This window comes from Argopecten irradians, chromosome 3 (assembly GCF_041381155.1).
Source record: "Argopecten irradians isolate NY chromosome 3, Ai_NY, whole genome shotgun sequence".
NCBI classification, from domain to species: domain Eukaryota; kingdom Metazoa; phylum Mollusca; class Bivalvia; order Pectinida; family Pectinidae; genus Argopecten; species Argopecten irradians.
Window position 1 is genome coordinate 12451254 of NC_091136.1, and position 20729 is coordinate 12471982.

At 34.4% G+C, this 20729-nt stretch overlaps 1 protein-coding gene across 1 annotated transcript in view; it reads left to right on the forward strand.

Moving 5' to 3' along the window:
- The first annotated feature begins 1512 nt into the window (after positions 1-1512).
- Positions 1513-20729, forward strand: part of LOC138319475 (fibrocystin-L-like) — a 68722-nt gene continuing 49505 nt past the window's right edge. The window contains exons 1-8 of the mRNA XM_069262630.1: positions 1513-2086; positions 2231-2569; positions 11358-11438; positions 16528-16663; positions 16943-17039; positions 18332-18389; positions 19180-19273; positions 19412-19462. Coding sequence (XP_069118731.1) covers positions 1513-2086; positions 2231-2569; positions 11358-11438; positions 16528-16663; positions 16943-17039; positions 18332-18389; positions 19180-19273; positions 19412-19462 — 1430 coding nt within the window. The remainder of the gene's footprint in view (positions 2087-2230; positions 2570-11357; positions 11439-16527; positions 16664-16942; positions 17040-18331; positions 18390-19179; positions 19274-19411; positions 19463-20729) is intronic.

Sequence of the window (20729 nt, forward strand, 5' to 3'; positions counted from 1 at the left end):
CTTGCAACAGCAAACAGCACGTATTCATTTTTTACTTTATCTAGTATTTCAGCTTCATTCCGAAATAGATTGAAAATAAATTTTCGAGACGGAACGCATAAATAAATCACTAAACACTTCAGAATAGTTTGTACTATAGTAGGCATCTCATGTCAATGGCCAATACTTCGTGTCGATTTTGATGGTATTTAGGATGAGGAATAGATGACGGAACAAACTTTGGATTGCGGCAATTGCTGATTTATATGACACGCATCAGTTTGCAAAGAGAGATACTATAAATGGTGTATTATTTGTATGAATAATTGAATGTTCAATCAACTAAGAAATCTATGTTGAAATGGACCAAATAACACGATAGGGAAGTACTGGCTTGTACATAGTGTTTATATCGGTATAGTGGCGGAGCTATCAAATATCATAAAGATTTGATTAAAAATCCTTTAAATTTGTTGTTTTAATGAAAAACTTACCATGTAAGACTATGTTTTAGCTGCATATGTATCACTTTCTGTATTTTGATCACTGATACACTAGAAGAGTGGTTGGTTAGATCTAACTTCCTGTTGATAGAAAATATCATTTAGGAACGACCTTACCACGTATTCTTGCTGTATCCCTATACACTCGTATTCTTTGTATAGTGTTATCTAACTGAAACACAAATCCCGTTGTTTGTATTTCGATAGTGAAACCAGTCAAATTTTACCGAGATAATAACATTGCAGGAGTAGCCATGTAATATAGCCTTTGGTTGATCTTCACGACTGATAGAATGCAACATTTACCAGTTAAATGCATCGAACTGCATTCATCCCTAACAAACACCATACCGTAGGGAAAAACAAAACATACGTGGTGTATAGCATTTGCCACATTTATACGAGCAATAGTTTATATTTATCTGCAGGAGAAATGCTTACTAATAATAGGTTGTTCAATTTGAGACAGTCTTATTGAGAAATGTTAGGTGATAGAAAATGACCCATCTCTGTTTGATATAGCACCGCTGTTGTAGTACAGGACATTCGCTTAAACGCTATCATCAGTGTAAGAACTACATGTACGTACCGTATTTGATCAAATAAGCGCCCAGAGCGGTTAAAATCGAAAAATGAAGAGCCGCTTACAAGGATCAAATTTGGGCTAATCTTTCATGAAATTTTTAGTAATTCACGAATCAATTTCAAAAATATCAAAAACAGAGATTTACCTTGTTTTTTTATAGTTTCAGTCTGTGTGTAAGTCTATTTAAGTGACAATGATACCTCGAAAAGGGGAGGAGGAACGGGTGCGCTTATTAATTGGGTCTAATTACGGTATAAGATAATGAATCTAGCTATTTATGGCTTACCATCCTTATCATTGGAATTTTTTTCCTGTATTTAAAGGGCGGACATAACATCGACTTTTTATGGCAGATATATAGATAAGGAATAGTTCACCTGTAGTGAAGTACAGGTCAACGATAATAAGTCACTGCTTACTATCCAGACGTAACACTTTGGCACAATGATGAGCAGAATCATATACGTTGTTATTTTAGCAAGTATCATAGGTTGTTTTGGTGAATGTTTTGGTGTAGAAATAGGCCAACCAACTAACCTTGCTCAAGATGGCACTTACTTCGACTTGTACAAACGGCTTGAGGTGCTGGAGGATCTTCGTTCAAAGGATGACCGGGAATCGATAGAGATAAGAAGAACTGTTGAAGTTCAGAAAAATAATTTAGATCAGGTTTTGACAGATCTATCAGCTCTAAAGGATAAATTCTGGAAACTTCAAAGTGAAAACGAACTTCTCCATACCAGGCTGAATATCGCTCTAGAGATGTCAGAAAAATGTGAGAAGAAATGTAGTGCTTCAGAAAAAGGTACTTTTCAAGAATATGGAGATACCCCTAAAACGGATTTAGATGTAGTTCCTGAAAACGGTACCGAACTACAAGGTGATTCCAGACGGACCGGGCCAAAACTAGCTACCAAGGAAACCACCTATTCTAAACCTGATAATTCATTTCACGGAATTCGTCCATCACAAGTACATCAAACCGGAATGAAGAGGGTTGCTGAAAGTGATCCACTAGGCAAGTGAAATTTAGCTTAGAAACCCGTTTTTTGGCCATGGTAATTAACCGGTTTTGTTTGTGTCATCCCTGAAATGAAGGCATGAAAATATCACTCTCAAAATATCTATTTCTGTGATTTATTTAGTACGTTATCTTTTCCAGCAAGGGGACGTGGATTCTTTGCAAAAACAACACAAACTCTCTCGAATGTAGCTGATGGCTATATCATAATATTCAACAGCGTTGTTACAAATACCCATGGCGACTACAACGGCCTCACCGGTGCTTTCACTTGCGGAACACCAGGACTGTATGTGTTTTCGTGGACAATCCATATTAACATCCATTGGTTAATATCAGATCTGTTGAAAAACGGAATGACTGTTGCACAGGCATATTCAGGCGACGATCAGGCTTACGAAACAACCGGAACTAATGTGGCGGTGCTCTCTCTTGACCGTGGTGACGTCATCACGGTCATCGTTAATAGTCGAATTGCAAGTACCATTATATTGCCCCACATAACAAACTTCAGCGGATATTTAGTTGTCTAACACAAACTCTTACGTCGATATCGCTGTATTTCTTTTGGTGTAAAAAGCCATACTTTTGTCACAATAAACCGTAAAGGATTTTTAAGCGTTTATTTGTTTGTGCATCATAAATTTTACTTTTGATTGTGCCTGGTTTAAGATACGGAAAACAAAAATAACGAAAATGTGAAAATGTTTTCATGCAAATGGTTGTTATCGTTTGTATATGGTATAATACTTTGTCTATTAATTAATCATAAAAGAAGTCTAGCGAACAGGTCAAGCTATATAAACCAACAGCCCATTAGATTGCATTGTTACCTGACTCTCTATATAAATGTAAATTAAGTAATTTAGCCTATTGACCGGTCAATAGTTTGACTGTTGACCGGGATTGACGTTTGCTAATTGTTGACGCCATAAACACTGGCGCGCCAGATCGACCCAAATACCGGTATTCTTTCGGAGAAAGTCTATCTCACCAGAAGCTCGGTGATAAGTTTAAGATTGCAGTTCAGGTAACAAAACAGCAACTGTTGTTTCATGCCTTTTCAGCCAACAGTCAAAACTCCTTCCCTCGATGTTGGGACCTAACTTATAAAACGTTTCCCTCGACCTTCGGCCTCGAGGAGCAGTTCATCGGGTTGGTCCCAACACCTCGAGAAAGAGTTAGTTTTGACTGTTGACTGAAAAAACATGAAACAACTGTATAATGGTAAACTAAGCAATAAATTTCATCCAATCAACTATCTCATTGTTAAAAGATAGATATGTTTCTGAATATTATATATATTAACGAAAATTTTAATATAAACAATAACTGATTTATTCGGTGATTGAATGCCAAACAAATTATTTACGATGACATATGTCCAAATCAGATCCATAAGGGAAATACAATTCTTTATCGGCATTAATAACAGTGTTACTGAATTAAAGAACTAAAAGAGAATTAGAAAAAAGTTATATATGTACATTAGATATGTTTTAATATTCCTTTGTTTCCATGTGTATTAATAAGATGTCTCTACTTTCTGTCCTCTTAATCTTAGTGGTACTCTATAGATTCTATTCCTGCTTAGCGCTCAGCATACAAGAGGGGTGGAACGACTGGTTTCTCTATTGTCAGTATTATAATGTAACCAGGTGAAATGTGTCTTCTGGTAGCATGTTTCAGTAAGACAACACTATAGAAAGGTCAATAGTTCCATTTACCACATCCTCCCAAAACATATAGACATGCACACGCCACGCCATTCCGTGAAATTCGTTCCATTGCTCTAATCAGTGTAACATTTTAACATCTTACAAAAAGTTGTTTTTTATTCATATGAAATAACACTCCAAAACTTTCGCATGAAACTATACAATAAAATAATCTCAGCGTAAATCAGTCGTTCATTCATTGTGTCAGCACAACTTGTTAGCGATATATAATACTGTGTTTATCTAACCTTTTCCATCTAGTTATTCCGCTCCACTGCTTCTAATTAACTAATTGACTTGAATGACTAGTAATTTTCTTTAAGATACAGTTTGTGTATTGGTAATACACGATAATACTGCCGGTGTTCTAATTATTCAATTTAAACAAGGACATGACTTAATGAGCATGAGTTGGAAGCATGTATACTGTAAAATTTATTTCGTACCTGTTCCGATATGATACATGCGTCTAGCTTATAAGTTATTAAATTGCATATACAACCTCACATACGTTACATATCGTCTGTGCTCCCTTCTATACAACGCGTGATTGCTTTCTAGTCAATTAGGATTCAATACTTTGTTTATTTACAGTAATGTTTATTATATTAGCAGAAGCGGTTATCTTTATTTGAAATCATTATGTTAGTTTTGAGTAAACTAGGAGTTCCCGGGGAAAAACACCAAGTATCTGCTTGGGTTATTACTTGAATGCCCCGCCAAAACAACCCAATAAAACATTTATGTAATTAGCTTTACATTGCCAATGCATGGTTGTCTTGCTGAGAACGTCAATTGGGAGACAAGTGTTCATCAAAACTTCAAAAAATGAATCGATGAGTATCATGCTTATTTTGTCTATTAATTAACTAACTGTTAGAAAATGAAACATTGTGACGGAATAGGTATTTGGCAACGGTGTTCTTATCGTAAGATATCGCCAATGAACATTTTAGTTCAGTAAGTTCAATAACCTGTAACCGTTTCTGGCAACGAGCAGACGACATTTAAAAAAAATGATTTCAAGCCGGCCGGCTTACGTCTGTTTCTAAACTTGCGTACCTTAAAGGTTATTGTTCTTTAACAAAGTAACACGTGCAAAAAAAAAAGTCGGACGTGAAATCATATGTTAACATAGATTTCTCCGCATAAGTAAATATCCTTTAGTCATGTAGGCTTATTGGTATGCCTCGGTGTATTTCACGCCAGTACACCAATACTCAATTGGCTGTTACCGAATTAACCACACGATCACATAGTTCTTTTGTTCGGAGACATCTTTTAAAACTATGTGCATCTCTATTGTTTCTACCACGGTTACAAAGAGTGTGAGAGTTCATTTGAGATTTGTTTTTAATTGTCGGCTTTATTTCTTGTAAAACAATACGTACGTTATATTTGTAACGGATTCGTACCGTACCTGATGTACGATTATATCTACATTAATTGAACCGGCACAAACGGTTTGGTTCCTGAAGCAAACCATTTGTATCCAATATATCGGATCCGATTTCTTTTCACTAATGAAAGAAATCTTCCTTCTTTGAAAATAATACAAAAAATACTCATGTAAGGTTATATTGTTTAACATGTGTATTGGGATGTAAGAGAACATTAAAGTTTGTACATATATCGAAAAAAACCAGTTCTAATGAAAATTAGATCAGTCGGTTTTACTGTGATATGCATGAAAAGTCCGTGGTTGTGACATGTGTGTAGGTGTTCAAACTCGCTCGCTGTCCGCCATTACACATTGTGGTCGAACTTCTTGTATGCCGAACCCTGTCCCTTGCGCGTAGAGTAAGGCAACTTTTGTCTAGAACGGCTCAAAACGCTCTGACAGTAGTGTGTTTACCTTATTAGGTAAATTGTCTTGCCTAAAAATTATTTTATCACCTTCTCAGTGGTTATGTAGTTTATTTCTTTAACGCGCGTTACTTTGACTCGGGTATGGGTATACGTCCATATTGTACCTGCTTAATCGTATTGATCAACGATTTGATATTTCAACGATATTAATTAAAATACTTAACAATGTCGTGGAATTTATCAATTTTTTACGTTATATGTTTCATAAGAAATGTAGAACAATACATTTATGCTATATTTTGCTTCTTGTTTATGTAAAAGAATTAGCCTGAGTGAATTGTCCCTTTAACATGTTATTGGGATGTATGCCGGACCTTTAAGAGTTTAGACCCTGTTTAAACTAGTGATATTTTGTATCACTTCTTAAGTATACTTGAACAGAATTAAGCCTTGATAAAACGCGTGTATGCAACAGGCGTAACCTTAAGTATCACTAGTTTTAACAAGGCATAAAACCTTAAATACGTTTTATGGTTAAGATAGGAAATACTTTATTTTTTATATTTGTAGTCCATCTTAAAATATAAATGCCAACTTCCGTGGTGTAATACCGCCTTGGCAGAATTAAATTATGGTCGAGGGTCATTATTTTAGATTCTACTAAGGCGGCATATAACACCACGCATATGTATGAACCGACTCATTAGTTTTCCATTCGATACGTGCTCCACCGCCGATAAATGGTATGTTTCTCTATCAAAAGCAGGAGCAGACGATTTCGTATTTTTCTTAAATTACAAAAGTTACTTACTTTACACCATCACTACCATTGAAAAGTTTGAGCTTCTAATTTTACAAAAACCTAAGAATATTGAAAATAATTAATTGCTTCCCGAAAAAATTCCATGCCACTATGTCCTTTATAGAGTGAAGAACTGATAGTGCATGCATCAAAAGCAAAACAAATCATTTTATGTTATTTTTGCGTTAATTGGACACATATATATATACATGATTAGACACCAATTATTGTTAAAATGATGAGTATCGTTTATGTCTAATTAACACAAAAAATACCCATATAATAATTCGTTTTGCTTTTGGTGCATGCACAATCACTGCATGTGATACCATTCGTCATCGGTGTAGCATATTCTATTACAAGAACTATGGTCATAGGACGTCACCCTGAAGAAATGAATCTTTCTTTGAGTAATGACGTCACAGAAGGAATATCGCCGACTCAATATACTATAGCGAATCCAACTTGACTATGTAATAGCCATTGGATATAGATAAAAGTCAGAGCACATTTAATCTATTGCTGGTGTTCAGCAAGGACATGAAATAAGGCTACAGTATTTGTTCGTATTTCTTGTCATCTGTTACTCACCATGTACTGTGTAAACACGAGTGCTATTTTATTTGATAATTCCAGTAATGACGTTGCAAATACTTTGGCATGTTTTAACCTTTGCTACCAAAAGAAAAGAATATGATTCAATTCGACAAAAAGACGAGATCTCATCACAATGACGCTACATCGGCACACGGCCGCAGTGCAAGCAGACTACATTTTTGTCCATACAATATCTGCTTATAATTACTCAGTATAGGCTATTCAATGTAAAAACTATACAAAATTTTCAATCTAATATTTTTTTGTTCTTTTTTTTTTTACTTAGTACCTCCTAATCCCACCAATCAGTCGAAATATCTAAAAAAAAAAAAGCTACACGTATCTATCTGTCAGAACGTGAAACTCCTCACTTCTATCGTGGCTGTTACAGGTACACAATGACCAACAAGTAGATCCAATTAGGAGTAGATATATATACCCTTGCAGGTAATAAGATACACATGTGTCTGTTAGAAGTGTATATAAAATAACTCACTTTCCCCCATCGTTGTAGATGTGTCGAGTTTCGAGTTAATATTTTCGAGTTTCGAGTCAACGTTTTCGAGTTTCGAGTTAACTTTTTCGAGTTTCGAGTTAACTTTTTCGATTCTCGAGTCAACATTTTCGTTTTTCGAGTTAATTTTTTCGAACTACGAGTCAACTTTTTCGAGTTTAGAGTTTACTTTTTCGAGTTTCGAGTTAACTCGCTGTAGATACACTTTTGTAAAATTTCTAAAATTCTGATCATTTCTATTTCATACTACACTCTTTTGTTATTAATACCAATTACCATAGTAAAATCAGGCTATACAATAAGGTTTTACATCAAAATGGCCGCTCCTAATCTGCTGTTAGAACCCGAGTTATCTTAGACCATATACGTACCTTTACTCGGACTTTTTCATTCTTATCTATCAAAATGAGTTGTGACATGATTATGCTATGTAAATTGCCTATCTGTCAGAAGGTCCAAGTCTGGTGTAAGAGTGGAAGTAGACTCAGACTACACTTTCTCCCACAATGGCTATCGTAAAACTCGGCCTGTCATTGTACCATGTTGTTAGCTCCTCGCTGAACTGGATCTAGAAGAAAGTAGATCCACAGTAAGTTGTGATCAATTAACAATCCCTAGTTAATTAAATCATCAGTTCATAGAAACGAGTACATAAACTGTTCTTATATACATTATTTTTGATTCGCTGTTTTGATTGAGAATATATTTTGGTTTTAAATCAACGAATTGGCATATATTTAAACACATGTCACCGCAAACGAAGTACGTAATTAGATCAGTTTAACTATAAATACACTCCGACCATCAGATAACGTCCCTACCGTGATTTGGCATGGTTTATTAGATAATAAACATAAATAGGTCTTCGGTATTTTGAGATTGACATATGAATGGCATTTTAACCAAAATGGAAAAAATGGAAGTATTTATTTACGTTAAAAATTAAAATTTACGTCATGTAATCTCAATTGATATGCAACAAAGAGTTAAATCTATATTTATAATTTCGTAACAATATTTTAAAGAAAGTAGAAATTGGCAGATGATGACCTTGACCCCATTAAAATGAAGTACCGGTGTTATAGAAATCATAATCAGAACATTTAAAGATACTTCACCGCCTACGAATGGTAAATTCTCTATCAAAACAATAGCAGACGATTTTGTATTTGTATTCAGTCACAAAACTTACTTATTTTACACCAATACCACAATTGAAAAGTTTGAGCTCCTCATTTTCAATTAAAGATAAAAATATTAAAAACAATTAAAGGCCCACTACCTTTTCGGAGCAAAATATAAAGATTTCTTAAAAACATTAATTACCTCAGAAAATATCGATCTCGTTTTACATTCCCATTTAAAAAATTAAAAGCCGTTTCGGAGAGGTAGTGGGTCTTTAATTGCGTCTCGGGAAAAAATCATGACATGCTCTATAGGGAATTCAGTACTGGTTGCACATGTACCAGAAGTAAAATGAATAATTGTATATGCATTTATTGCGTTGATTAGACATGCATTGAATATAAACACGATTATACATCAGTTATTCTTATTATTGACATCTCATTTATGCTCTGTTGGAGGTGGGTTTTATTTCTGTATGGATTATTGAGGATATGGAAGTCATTGAATTTCAAGAGAAACTGAATCCTTGTTCTTCATGCTTGAACTGTTTTCCTCCGAGATGCTAGATTATACACTACCGTAGCCTAGATTGCGAAATCAAATTGTCATGAAAAAAAGTCCTTGGAAATAAAATACATATTGAAAGTTTGATCGAGAAATGGTTCACGACAATGTAGTTAGGTCACGAGAACGTTAAAAAATGTTGACGGGAACAAATAGTGTACTGATAATATAAGATAATGGCTTTGTTTACCTTGTGTGTGATCATACATATATACACATATAAAAATGAAAGTTTAGAATTACGAAAGACCTTCGTCAACAAAAGAGAATTATCATAAAACATATCGTGAGATAGTCCCACGAATTCGATGCTGATTATATATATATAATGTATATTCGACAATGGCGCCATATGAAGCCAATCCGTTCGACCTAAGACCTTATTGTGTTTATAAATGGGTCAATTTTTAAATATCAATTTTAAAAAGGCTTTAATTTCTTTTGCGTGTATTTTCGTATAGATTTTTGTAACTTTGTTTGCGCGATACAATTAAATGGCTGAATGATGGTTTTGAAATTGATTTGATAAGAAAATTGGCCTGTGGCGAATGATAAATTCAATAGCCATTGAATACTGATGAAGTCAAATTTTTCGTCTTTTTCGTAAAAACGTGATAGTGGGGAAAAGGTCAAAAGCTATGTGAAAGTCAGATAACAAGAAAAAATGAAAAAGACGGAAGAAAGATCAAATTGAGAACGGAGAGTAGCTAAAGCTTAACTTGAAATTATATTTGTCAGCCAATTTTTTTGAATTTTAAATAATAAAATTGAAATTGAAATAAAAAATGTATATTCTGAACCCTACGGTTAAAATAGATATAGATACTTATAACAGTACATGTATAGTTTTTACTTAGGCTTTGTCACGTATTGAGTCAGAGACTCATCTCACATATACAATGTATGGTCAAGGATATAGCAAATATACAAATTAAATGTGCTACATGTATATAATTCCTTGCATGCTGGAAAAGATTATGGTAGTGTTAATTAACTGATTTGATTGCAGTAGTTTTTTTTAATTGTCTAATTTGCTTTGACAAAATATTGACAACATTTATTATCAGTATAGTTGTTTCAAAGTATTATGATTTAGGTTTTATTTGAATAGCGTGTTTTCCAATATGTAAAATTCTATTTATTTTTTAACAGTCAAAAGAACTGAAATGGCATCATTTTAATTTCAAAATTTGATGAATAAATCACTCTATTTATGTATAATTTATTGATAGCCGATCGAGACTAGTTTTCTTGCACGGTGGTCGTGCCTTTGAAATAACGACCTCAGCTCACACCGAACAATGGCTGGCACACAAGAGGTGGCGTTTTGAATTGAATAAATTATCACATAATTATTGAAATTGACTGTTATTTTGTCATTATTAAGTTACTTTAGAGAATGTCTATTGACCTGAACATTTATTTTGTTGATCCCGTAATTTTGTTTGTCCATTTCATAACATCTTTGTCTGAAATTAAGTTCTCATGCACACTACCGTGGAACATGGGCCGTTCTCATTTATGCGGAACAAGCTATTTGAACGTCTGTACTAAAGCTGTATAGAAGGATTTTTTCAAAACAACAAAAGATATATATTGACAAGTCCGTGATTCTTTAACAAAAATCGACCCGTGAAAAGTTTTATATAACAATGGTGGTTAAATGATAATCTATACCTACCATCGCGCGGTGATTAGAATAACAATGCAAAACAAAATACGACCCGCGTTTTGAAAATTAACATTTAATTCATTTTAATTATATTGTTGATAAGATTATCTGCGATTCGACAAAATTACCATACTCGTTTTAAATTCACGTTTTAGAAATCAAAATCCGTTTCGGACTGCGAGTTGGGGTTTAATACATTTTCAGACGATTTTAGAGCTGCATTAAAATTCATAATAATTACATATCTACGGGAAACTATTTTTTTTACAAAGAATACAGGACAATTGTTTGCACTTTAAGATCTGGGCATTGTTGTTCAAAGGATGATTAGCTTTATCTCGTGATTAGCGAAATTTTCATTTCTTATTTGCTGTAAAAATTTTGATTATATCTGCACTCTGGCCTCACGATACAGGGATGGGATTGGATTCGTATTATTGATATGCAAAATGTTGTTTTTTCAGGTGCCGATGTAAAGGTGACGAGCATTCGTCCGACAAAAGGGAGTGTCAGTGGTGGGACAAAGATAACCCTGGAGGGTTTCGGTGAGTACATGTACAGATAAGGGTTGTACATGTATAACATGTCTGGTATCTATAGGTCAATCCAATCTGCCCACAGGGACATGGAAATAAGTTTCAGTTTACAAAGAAATATATATTAGAGATCTCTGTTTAGATACGTTTCTGCTTTCATAATAACTACCCTAGTATTTAGGCCAAAAAATATATATATCTGTTTAGGGTTACATTGGCAAGAAAATAGGGTCCGTAGGTCGGGAATTTTTTTTCATCTTTCACTCTAAAGTAATGACCGGAACCGGAGTCTGAGATCGAAATCCCGACTTTTATTTATTTTTTTTCATAGAAAAGTGGGGAAAAGAGTAGGGTCGGCGGTAGAAAATTTGGGTCGGTTGGGTAACCCTAAATAGACATATTTTTTGGTCTAATAGACAATTTTTAAACATTTAGGGGTCTTAATAAGATAAATAAAATAGTGGTAAAAATCATACATTACATACTGTAAAGAATCTTATAAAAGGTATATACCGGCATCAACATGACCATGTGCGATTTTTGGCCTATCGTGATCCATAAAACGTCTAAATTGGTCAGTTGACTGGATGAGTCCAAACGAATAAAAAATCTCAAATCACTGTGAATCTTAACTGGTTCCCTTCCCTTAGTTCTCTACTCTCCGCCAGGCTGCGCTCCGCTCACTGGACCTCAGTGAAGCGTACGCAAGGGAGGTAACTGAGGCGGGAACCAGTCTATGTGAATCTGACCACACATCGAGAGTCTGTCGAATATTTGACCACGGGCAACCATACAGCTGGACACCAACCCGTAAAGCATAATGCAACTCTACCTCAGCAGTTCATGTCCACATGAGCCACGAAATATCTCAAAAGATTTAGTTAAGACCTAAATTGTGTAAATAGACATTCCAGAAAAATGGTCCCACTTTTTTCAAAAATTTTAGCAGCTGTCGCTTGCGGATTTCACAATTATGTTGTCAGTTGTATGTAATTTGTTGTTCCAAATGCAAGACAACGGCCTCAGGCTACATGAAAAAGATAAGAATGGGGTTATTTCCGCCACCCATCTCTTGTCTCTGTTGCTTAAAATAAGCTTGAAAATCGCCTTTTTCGATGTCGCTTTTGCTTATGGGACAGCTTGAAAATCGCCTTTTTTCGATGTCGCTTTTGCTTATGGGACAGTTAAGAGCTAACAAACGGGTATAAGTCAGTTGCTCACATTTTCATGTTATGGTAAAGAAACAAAATCAATACAAAAACATGACTCTTGATCAGAATTAACTCGAATGATTCTCAAAGGATTATGTGTTTTCTAACCTCCACAACGTCTTGTAAATATCCGTAACGAATTCGAAGTATTATTGGCAAAAATGAACAACCTAAAGAATCGTTTTTCCTGTCCAATCATTGGTTTTGAACATCACCAATAGATTAAGTAGATGATTTTTGTAAGAATGAAGTAGCGATTTAGTCAAATATGATGGATGGAAAGGAAAACTAATGGGTGATTTAGGTATTGACATATAATTCTTGATTTGACTATGTGAATTTACACAAATGCTTTTCTGCATATCAATATTTGTGAACAAATATACGCATACAGTCCATAAAAACGAATCGAAACACCATTGACTTCAAAATTACAGAGCTCAGAGGAATTATACATGTTAGAAATTGTCGGACCAAATGTTACGGATGTTATGATTGCAAACCCTTTTTTGTACACATAACGTCTCTTCAAAATTAAAAAGTACCTGTAATTATAGCATCCATAATAAAAATAATTTTACTGTGATCTATGTAGGGAAAGAATATTTTGAAATAATACTTCACAACGATCAAAATTTAGACAAGCCATCACTAAATTGTATTTTATTGAATAATACGACGAGTATGTTTTATTTACACCATAAATCTCTATACAATATAACGCAGTTTGCTTATTGAAGTCGTTATGTAGGTTATTTATGAATAGTGTTACGGATGTTACGAACATAGAAATTGAGTTAAAATAGCTTGAATGAGTTTTCATCAGAAATTAGTTCTATAAACTTTTTCTGGCAATGGTTTGGAGTGTATATGTTCGTCTATTTCTCATCAGTTCAGTCCAATATCATTGGGAAGCCAAAAAAGGCTTGTAGAGATATATAGTGATATTTACAATAATGGTATAATATTTAAAGTGATTGACCATTGATTTCACATTTCCAACAATTTAAACACAGAATTAAGCTTATGTTCCTTGTAAAAAGGATCACGCGTCGATCTTTCTATAACTAGAATGATATGCCAGACCATCTCTTCGTTTGTTATTTTCTCTAAATTTTTAATGTGGAATTAGTGATTTATAAAAAGACTATGACTTCTGTAATAAACCATAAGCTGGTTTGAATGATGCATCAAATCCAAATAATTATCATCAGATGTTTAGACCTCCATAACATGTAAACAATATTAACTAATATGTAATTTTACGTAAAGGATATCACCGGCGACCACGGTATGCCCACCGTTTGCCGAAACGTGGCGCGCCGTTGAATTTTGAATCTATTTTTCTATCTGTATTCAAGTTGAGCAAGGTCTTGTGAAGTTTTGCCACGGTCTTTTACTGATTACGTTCGTGGATATAGGAAAAATGCTGTATCCCGGAGTGTTAAAAGGCACATACGGCTTATAGCACGGCTATCAATGATACCAACTACGTTCTCTCTAGGCCTGTTTTACGGATCTGATGACACTGTGTGGGATACCCGTACACTGGGATATTGGTATCGACGCAGGCGTGGGCCTGTCACAGCAAGGGGAAGTTTTGCAATATTTTTCAACAGTTTTAATGTAATTAATGTATCTCTGTAACTATTGGTCATGTTTCAAGCTTACGAGATATAAATACTCGGTGAAATGCGATCTTCAACCCCAGTGTCAGATTAGACCTGGAATCCTTTGAAGTCACCTGTAGGGGGGGTAACCGCAATGAAAACGCCTGTGAACTATTGCGTGATATTTGAATTACTAATATTGTTCCAGGTTAATCATGAGGGTTTTCAATGTTTCCTACAAGAGACTGAAAATTTCTTTTGGAACGTGGGCCTTGCTAAAACGAGGTGTACGGGGCTTAGTTTAGATAAATAATGTACGGGGGGCTTGGCAATAATTAAAATGACAACACTTCACGATATATTTAAAACAAATAGCGTCTATTCGTTACAAAAACAGATGTAAAGTGTTTCTTCCGACGTCTATGTCTTCGTGCTGACAAACTGTATATACAAATCATTTTGTTTGTTTTGAAGGCAATTTTGTTAAAAACGATCATTTTTATGAATGTTTAACGCCGAATTCGTAAGAATATCATCTGGATTCTAGATTGTAAACCAAATAGTCGAGGCTAATTTTTTTCAATTATCAAATTGATATGCGAAAGTACTGGATAGCAAAACAACGGTTTGACGATGTATTCATTCTAATAAAATCTAGAATCCGTTGTTTTGCTTTACTGATATGGTTCCGTTTTCTTACATTTTCCTTAATTTTATTGTTTATCATTGCTGTTATTTATACTGAAAGATAATTGTTTATAATACATAAATACTTTTATGACAAATTTGTAATATCACATAATCGTATCGTTTCAATAGTAATTTAATCATCACAATAATATTGATATGCTGTAGCTTAAAAAGCTGTTTTTACCACAACTACCAAAAGTGAAATGGTCTGCCGTTCCACTAGTTGCTATCGAGGATTTATTTTGTGGCAATGAACCCATGAGTTGTGCATAGCCATCAGATGATTACACTGCGGTACCGGCCCTGCAGTGACCCTGGATTCCTGTCTATTCCTCCACGCTGGGGGTTACATCTATAAATATAGCTGTGAAAATATTGCAAAAATATGAACCAGGAATTTACGTGTACGGGTAAAGGGACTTTTTCTTCTCGCCAAGGCTTAGTCTGATGAATATTAAACAAAATCTATTGGCTAACATCCGTAACACAAACTGATTATTTATTTTATTAATACAAAATTCATAGCAAATATGCCTAGGGAAAAACGGTATAAAGCGGTTTTCAACACAGCGACAAGCCGTAGTAATCAAAATAATACCTTATGGCTTGCCGTCCTTGACAAATAAAAGGCCGTGAAAAAACGTGGAAAAACGCACAGAACGTAAATTCAAAGTAAAATCCGGACGCGCTGTTAAATCATCCGTTTTGTTAGATACCTAGCCTGTGGAATATATATCTCAGCCACGGTATACGCTCACGGTCTATCACGGTCTTCTTCAGTCCGAAAGCCTGAAACGGGGAACACATAGTGTAAAACTAAAATTTTTCTGTGTGTGTGTGTGTGGTGTGTGGTTGTGATTTTATTTTTTACATGATTTTATTTTTTTCTTCTTCGAAAAAAAAAATCAATATCATTGATATTTTGAACGATTTTAATTTTTTCAACGTTTTTATATTATATAGTGGGACCATTTTTTGGAATGGCTGTAAAATTTCTAATTCTATTGCAGAAACATCCAATTACCAATAACAAAGCTAATATTCCAAACGTCCATGTTTTATATCAGAACATCTTAATATAAAAATACATGCATGTTTTACTCTTGACCCCACAACCCCGAACCCCCCGGCCGGGCCCGCCAGTACCGGAAGCAGGGAGCTGAGGAATATGGGACTAACGAACCCTAGACCTGGAGGGTCGAGTTATGAGGACATTGATACTAGCTAATACTAAGCCATAGAAAGCAAATTGTTTGACCTATTTCACTGAGAATCGTCAGGGATTCAAATTACACTTGTAAAATTCTTGAGACGTCACTGTATTACTTCTTTGACTTACAGTAGAGATTTAGATCAAAGATCTCACTTATAAATCCTTGATACATGTAGACAATCTATGACCTTTTAAGATAATTTGTTTAGCCATCTAGTGATGTAAATTAATAATAATTAATATATATGTCAATATTAATTAAATTACCATTGGTAATATATCATTAATAATATTTATCTCATATTTAAATAGGCCAAGTACTTTAGTTCATCTGACACCTGCTACAAACTAACTTTCGTTTGGCGCCATTTTAGGGTTCTCGACCAACGCGCCAATCCTCGGAGACGGCCCTTCAAACGAGAATAAAGTGTGGTTAAAAGGGGTTCAAACATACGTCTGTGACGTCATAGTAGACAGGTGCACGTTATCATCGATAGTTTGTACAACAAGGTAAGTGCTGACGTCATTTTTAGACAATCGGATCTTGGCAGCCTCTGTAGCCGCTCGGAGCTTTTGAAATTTCTTAGGCCTAGCTTTTGGCGTTTGGAGGCATTCTGCACAACCTTAAGCATGTAACAAAATAAAAGAAACCTACATTTTAAATGATCTCAACTAACTAACTGAAACTTTAGCCTAAAATCAGAGATACATATACCTCTCAGATAACTATTTGCCTCCCTGTGTAATTGAAGAGAGACAACTCAAAAAAAAAAATTAATTTTGTTCTAGAGCTCTCCAGCCGGGTGTGTACACTATAGGGTTATCTGTTGATGGCGTTATGGTTCCGACTGAAAATATCTGTCATGATGAGACGTGTCTATATCAGGTAATTATATAATAATAATTTTGGGATAATTTTGATTTAAAAAAAAAATTATCATTACTTAATATTAATATATATTATTGGTTTATTATTTTTTTATATAAATTTGTAAAATAAATTAAGGAATTAAAATAGAGTGGTATTTTTTATTTTTAAATAAATATTATTGACTATATAATGAAGTGAATAAATAATTAACACACAAAACAGACAGAAATTCCATTCTTGATGCTTCAGGGGTTACTATCACTGTCATATTGAGTCAAATCTGAGTTGTTTAAGATTGCGAAACAAAAGAAAACCAATTAAATAAACTTGATAGTCTATATTTTTGTAACTTTGAAACTTTCTTCACCAGTGAAAATTTTACTGATTATGTTGCATTGAGTTAATAATATAAGACTCTTTCATATATGGATATATATGAAGGATAGGGGTTATGGGATATTCTACCCGAGGGTCACAAAATGTTGTAAAACTCGAGACTTGCTGAAGGTTATACAACATTTTGTGATCCCGTGGGTAGAATATCCCTATCCTTCATATCCACTTACGAAAGAGTTTTTTTCTCTCATACCCCGACATTTTATTGCAATTTTATTACTATGATTTTCTGCCATTTTGAAATCAATTCGAAAGAAAACAGACCTGCAAGTCAATTCTCCATACACGAAAATTACGTGATATTTTCAACTCGATTCCCGTTGTTTCTATCTTTTAAAGTAAATCCAGCATATTTTCTGAAACAAATTGTTAAAATCTAACCCATAAAATAGTAATTTTGTTGACGCCGTGACGTCACGAGGCTTTATTGCATGGGTAGCCATGCAATACAGCCTCAGGCGGCATGAGTGTATTGCCCTAGACCAGCCAGTATTAAACTTGTAGGTATGAGAGGAAATCTTGATTCCCATGGACAATTACAGGAGCTAAAATAGTACATGTAGTCATATGGACAACATAAATTTGCGTGAAACGTCATACACGCTGTGACGTATAGCACACATTTCTGTTCTCTGCTGTACGTATGTATAGTACAGGAGGGAAGACAACTTAGCTAGCCAAGGGTATTAGTCTGATCCTCTCTCTACGAACTAATACCCTAGCATGGCTAGCGATGTTGGAGAGAAGATTAATCAATCTATTAAAGAATTGAATGTTGAAATGATATAGTCCTGTTTGATAAATAACTAGTAAATGATAGTCTTGTAGATTCTTTACATTTTGATTTATATATTATCTTGTCTGATAAATCTGAAGATAGATCTATATTTTCTTTACATTTATTTTGACAGGCAACTGAGTACAATACACCACTTTTCACAAGTTTTTTACCTCGAACTGGTCCACCAGGTAAGAAAACTTAATGTATAGCTTCATGTGAGAAAAGTCGGAAAACTTACTAAGTTACTATGTTGTATAATATTGAAGGAACAAAGCCTACATGTACAAATTATGTCGGCCTTCAAAGATAATGCTAATCACTAAGTCTTATGGAGAGAATAGAAAAATCCTAGATATGATAAATATATTTCACTTATTTTAAATTAAAAAAAAAAAGAAGAAAAGTTCATGATTATAGTGAATAGTCGGGCAAAGGAAGGCGGTAAAAATGGTGGTAATATGTCCAGCATAATTTCTTATGAAAGAGAAAAATAAAATTTCCTGTCAAAATTGATTGGCATGTGAAGAAATTGATTTAGTAATCATAACGTGTCCTCCTGACTGACTTTGTTTGTGTTGACATTTCCATGTACATTGTATCATCACTTTCAAATCTAGATTAATTAAAGCCAAATTTATTTTTTGAATTGTTCTTGCTTTACATGGGGCTTTTCCGTAACTTCAATGGTCAACAATGGACAACGCAAGCAGAACTTGACTGTCGTTTTAATATACAAAGACTTTTAGAAGGCCAATGAATGCATTTAATAGACTGGCTTTCTTTGTCTGGCTATTCACTTTAAAACACAAAAAAAGTATTTCATTATATCCGTTTTATTTGAGTTACTTCCCCTTTTTATTTTCTTTGAGTGTGTTAATAACTTAACATGTCAGTGTATATCTTTTATTGTTCTTGGTAGTACTAGTCATATATGAATTAACACATATGGATTGACAATCTGAATATTGATATTTTCAGATACACTAGTAACTTTTAAGGGAAGGATTTTTACTGATAGATATGGACCTAACAGCATTTCCGCTACAAGTAGAGTGGACACACAGATTTTAAGGTGAGCCACAATACACAGTGTATATGTAAATATCCAGTAAATTTATTCATAATTAAATTTTTCTACAAGTCCTTATCAGTTTTGACTTTTGAGGACAGTTGCTATGTATTAATACAAGTTTTGTTTTATTACTTATAGGGTTTACCTTGGGATAGATGAATGCCAAATGACAAACAAAGCAGGTGAATTGTAAGTAACTTACTCTTTTTAACTTTGAATGTCTTGACCATCATTAAAGGTCTCAAGGTCAAAGAGATTATAATGTTTAAACAACTTATTTCCACTTTCTAAAAGTAAGAGGCCTTTAGCACCCGATATTGGGTCTGTAGTATGCTGGTTCAGGATAGTTTGAATGACCTTGACCGTCATTCAAGGTCACAGTGGTCAATTATAGCAAGATAAAAATTTGTAATTGACTTCAAATTCAGAACATTCAAGTAACAGAGGCTGAGAGACCGAGTCTGAATCCTGGTTTATGCTGGGACGAAGGGCTACTTTTTTGATGAAACAAATGACTTTGCCCTTCATTTGAAGTCTCTGTGGTCAGATAAGCTTAAATACTTTTTTAATAGATTTTTTTTAGATTATTTACTCATAGACCAAACTTGGAATCTATCTTTTCTCCCTCTTTCTAACTGACTTTGTCCTTCCTAAGATCTTGATAACACCGCCTCACTTAGTCGAGCATTTGTTTTAGGAAGTCTTTGGTTTCTGTCCAATGATAGACTCAGCATAGTCTATAGATGTGGTAGTTTCTGCTCCTGCTTAACACTCAGCTCAGCATAAAGGGAGTGGGATGAATGGCTCGCCTGTAGAGTGTGACTTGGTGGGGTGTGGTGTCTGTGTCTTTGATGGTATGCTTGATTTAGATAACACTATATAATACCACAGCCTCCCAAAATATTCACACATGCATTAGCTATATAGGATGCATGTAAAACCAAATAAACTAACTAATCAAAAGAGTAGCTCCTTTGGTTGAAGTTAATTAATTTAATAAGCACAGACAATGGGGTTTCAGATGGAACAAAAAAAGGGGCATTTTGTATCATACATGTGGATTTGGGTTTTATTAGTTTAATATCCTATATTAACAGCCAGGGTCATGTAAAGACTAGTCCGCTAAACCTGCCTATATCATTAGGCTTTTTTTTTTGCCTAATATATAGTCAGCTCGCGGTACCTCTTAAAATGTGAAATCGTAGGCCAAATGTGTGAAATAGAAGGGTCTCGGAAGTATTTCATTGTGCAGAGTTGTTTAATTTCATAAATGGGATGTAACATGAGGGCAGTGGAGTACATAAGATCCCAATATATAGGTATGTGTACGTTTTCCCGGCATTGCATGGACGATATATTAGAAATATGCCGCTGACGTAGCGTAGGCCAAATCTGGCCTACGATTTCACATTTTTAAGAGGTACCGCGAGCTGACTATATATTAGACAAAAAAAAA